Source organism: Penaeus monodon, chromosome 28 (genome assembly GCF_015228065.2).
Source record: "Penaeus monodon isolate SGIC_2016 chromosome 28, NSTDA_Pmon_1, whole genome shotgun sequence".
Lineage (NCBI taxonomy): Eukaryota > Metazoa > Arthropoda > Malacostraca > Decapoda > Penaeidae > Penaeus > Penaeus monodon.
The window spans coordinates 1198648-1203062 of record NC_051413.1 but is presented as its reverse complement, the minus strand read 5'-3'; the positions used below and the strand labels follow the sequence as shown (position 1 = coordinate 1203062).

The window sequence follows — 4415 nt, the reverse complement described above, 5'->3', positions numbered from 1 at the left end:
AAGGGAGGGGCTGTACTACTAACCAAAGCAAATTTATCCCAAAACTACCTGTGTGTATAGAGATTTAAATTCTTATGAAGAAGGGAGATGGTGGTGAGATAGTCCTCTGGGGTGGACTGCACTGTGGTCTGCTCAACAGGTACAAATGTAATCTGTGTTGATCCACCACCAAGGTCCAGAGCCACCAAAGTTTCTTTGGGGTCTCCAGTTATCCGATCTGGGGGGAACATAAAAACATAATTACTTCCATCTGTTTTTCAACAATTTACCAATAATAATTCAGGTATAAAAAAAGGACATTATCTTAGTCACCAGTGATGACAGGAATCAAACTTCCTGTAAATATACATACTTTTTTTTTTTTGACATACAATAGTTCTAACTTTTCCTTAGTTTGATATCACCTTTTTAACTTAGAAGGAAAAACTAAGACAAAACAAATAAATAGATATGATAACCAACCAAGCAAAGAATGGCCGTTCATACTCACCCATGAGGTAATTAACTGTGAACCAAGAGAAAATTCCTTCATCACGGCCATCCATGATTCCAACAGAATTCTCAGTTGTGTGGAAACCAGAGGCTTTCAATACTTTCTTTACCTGTAGTTCATAAGACAATCAATATTCCTGAATGCTCATATTACATCTAATACCTCATGTTCACAAAATGTAAATGATACTTTAAAAATATAAACCACCTTCTTCTTATAATACTCATATTACTCTACCTGAAAAGTCTTCAATTAACCAATTACAAGGACATGAAAAGAATAAATATGAACAGTACAAAACATTTCCTATTCACAACATCAATACCTCTTGTAATAATGCTTCTGCTTTTTCTTCCGGCAAAAGTCTCAACCCTGCAGTTGCTTTCAAAACAATTGGAGTTGATGCCCAGTTCTGTTTGGGGATGCGTCCCTTTGCTAGTTCTAGCAATGGCAATAAAGATTTTGCACCCTGCATGGAGGAAAAAATAAGAATCCCCTTGTAATAAGTTTACATAATGGGATAGTTATAAAGATATATGTGTGAAGTAAAAATCTGGTTTCTAAAAAAGTATGAGTACACAAGTGTGTACCTAAGTAAATACAATGTACATGTGTGTGTGTGTACCTGCATAAACACAACTGTACAAGTATTTGTCTATCTGTGTATATAAACACAACCAAATAAAATACAAAAGCCATTTCTCAATCTAACTTTCTATCTACAACCAGCTGATGTGACATTCTCAGCAAAATGCCTCTGAGCTCAGATGACCACTAGGCTCTTACCTCCTCTGGATTATCCGCATAGCTTGAGAGACCTGGCTTGATTTCGTGCCACAGCTCATCATCCAATTTTAACGATTTGTCTGCAAACATATTACAGATTAACTAATGCTTCACAAACAAAAATATAAAAGAATCAAAGTAAATTTGAAACACTTCTTAATGGCACATTACAAGGGCAAAACATTAAGCAAATTAGTCTCAGAAAGAATTCTTCTTATATTGGTTTGGCTTAAAATATTTCATAAATTGAAAGTATTCATTTAAAATATGATCAGCTTTTAATAAATTCATATCTCCATCTTTATTTAAAAATTATTATAATTTTAAAATTCAATCAATGAATCTAACAACTGTGATACTTAATAATCATCTTCATATTATTACTCTCAACTCAACCAAAGTCTAACAAATATTGCACTTAGCTTTGTTTTCATTCCTACATTTTTGTGATTTCTAACTAGACTACTATGCAAGTATACTCTATGTTATTTTGGTACATCATAATAACTCTAATTCATTCTTCATGATGCATATTATGTGAAAATATAAGCATATTTCAGTCATTAATCTGGACATTCCATTAGCAAAATAAAATCTGCTTTAGCAACTTAAATAAATCAGACAATAAAAGAAAATAAAAAAATCATAAAAAAATGGAGCTCACTTCCAAAAAATTAAAATAACACAATTAACAAAAACAGTAACATAATTTTGCATACTATAATACTATATTAGATAAAACACATCATGAAAAATTCAATGTAAATGATGAACAACAGAATTAGTGCTAATTGACACAAGTCCTAATACCTTCCTAATACAGTACTTCCAGTTTTTACATGGTGGGGGGATTTGGGTGGCAAAGGCATGTGAACTGTTCACGTTACATGATGCTTTTTCACAGTAAGACAAATTGAGGCAAAAGTTAATGGTTAAAGAACTGCAGGCTATAAACATGTGTAGCCCTTTTTCACAGTTGTTACTCTGACAGGACAAAGGTTCCAGTGTGTCAAGTGCTAAGACTTTTGTCAAAACTGTCCACGCTATGATGGGCAGTGTGTCATTAACAAACGATTTCCCTTCTATCTGGAAACAAAATTTAGAAGTGAGAATAATGACAATGGAGTGGAGTTTACCTACAGGGCATGCAAAGTGAAAGCTTTGTGGTAGCTTTTCAAACCATAAATCTTCATTATTGAAGGCAAACTTATAGATTTTGGCTTGTTTACAAAATCTTGAACACAAGATTAGTCACTAAATTATATCTAAGTGAGAAGTCCCTTCATGCTTTACTTTACTAGAGTCCTGAGATGTAAAACTTTAATCTGCCATATGTGTTTCTATACTCTTTGCCTAAAGTTAAAGTCTAAATACCTTCAGAGCCCTTTCTATATTCAACTTAAGTAATAATAATAACAAAATACTTTGTGTTCATGCTGTGAGTGCATAGCTGTCCTATGCCAAGTAAGAACAAACAACTGTATTATGCTATACAAGTAATTCACAGCTGTTCATCATAAACTCTTATTCAACAGCCAAGTACTTAAAAGAAGCAAACTCCATTTGTTCCGAACAGGGAAATGGTTTGTACCATGAGCACAGCCTCATCATAACCCTAGACCAACTCAGCTCGTCATGCCCAGCAGTGGAAGGGGGGAAATAGGTATAGACAATTTTACCATAGGAAGAGTTATTTGCGATGAAGCTAAGTGGTCCTTTTGCCACTAATGTCTCCTCACATCCTGCACCTGTTAATAACACCACACCAAACACTGATACAACACCTCTTGCTTGCTATCTGAAGCTGCTTTACCACCCATTTGCATGGTGTCATCAAAGCAAAGAACATACATACCCCTGAAGCACAATTATTGGCATTTCTTCTAAGGATTCTTTTAGTTTGTTAACAAACTAAAAGAAAAATAGTATTTTATTTTCAATGCTAGTATTATCGAATGTTTAACAAAGACTCTTAAAACTACAGTTGTCTGGATATGTATCAAAAGACAAGATTTTCTCTTGACATAATAAACAAATCCTTATTTATAAAGATATGATACTGCTTCTCATCAATTCTCATAGACAACTGTATAATAATGGTAATTCTGAGGGTCAAACATTTTTTTATTCATGTATTGAAACTAATAAAGAAACTGCACTTAAATCATACATATCTCCCTCCTGTAAGCTGATAACATTCACCTAAATGACTGTCACCTAAATCACAGAGAAGCCCTCAAACAACAAACAAGCTCTGCATAAAGACAGCATAACTACAGTCGAAGTAAAGGACGTGTGTGTCTGTGCCTGTGGAATATGTATGTACTTTGCTATCACCAGAACCGGCATAACCACAACTGATGCCCTAGAGGAGAAAGGTACCAGTTGTGGTTAGCGGCTGCATCTTCAGTCTGAGATCGTTGATCCTGCTACACCTTTATTCATTTTGCTGGGAAATTTAATAGTGACATGACAATTTGTGGGGGATGATAGGGAATAAAGAGAAGAGTTTGTGAAGTGAATAAAGGAAACAAAAGAACAAAAGAAGAGGATGAAGAAGGAAAAGAATACAGTGGATAAGAACCAAGTACAGAAGATGAGAAAGAGAAAACTAAAGGACAAGGAAGATAGAGAGAGGAAAGAGAATAAAAGCTTTCATAAAATGAATTCACCACAGAAAATGAAGACAAAGTTCAGACTGAGAGATATGCAATGATTTCCCACACTATATCAAACATCCCTTCCTTTAAAAAACAGTAATACCAAAAGAAGACTATTTAGCAAAATATTGCATACAATGTAGGCGGACCAATGATGTCAGCTGACTTTCAAGGGCAGGAGCTTCTTACAGGTTATAATAGAAAAAAGAATTAAGAAAAAACAAAAACAGTACACTGGAATATCATTAATAAAGCACAAACTTTTTTCCTCATAACATTTCATTTTAAAAAGTCAAAGAAAAAAATTACTGTAGTAAGTATTATTATACCAAGTCATTAAAAAACTGTTAGGAATCACTCAAAAAATTTATTCAGCAAAAATGTACTGAAGCCAATAATGAAATTATAATTCTAAAAAAATAGGTTTTCAGTTCAGAAAAAAGTACTTCAAATTTACTCTACAATAATGAGTTTGG

The 4415-nt window shown here is 33.7% G+C and overlaps 1 protein-coding gene across 1 annotated transcript in view; it reads right to left on the bottom strand.

The window, feature by feature from the left end:
* LOC119591263 (ectonucleoside triphosphate diphosphohydrolase 5-like) overlaps positions 1 to 4415 on the bottom strand; it is a gene marked incomplete in the record, with an annotated part of 23392 nt that overhangs the window by 4153 nt on the left and 14824 nt on the right. The window contains 5 exon segments of the mRNA XM_037939979.1: positions 49 to 217; positions 491 to 602; positions 819 to 962; positions 1280 to 1359; positions 2959 to 3027. Coding sequence (XP_037795907.1) covers positions 49 to 217; positions 491 to 602; positions 819 to 962; positions 1280 to 1359; positions 2959 to 3027 — 574 coding nt within the window.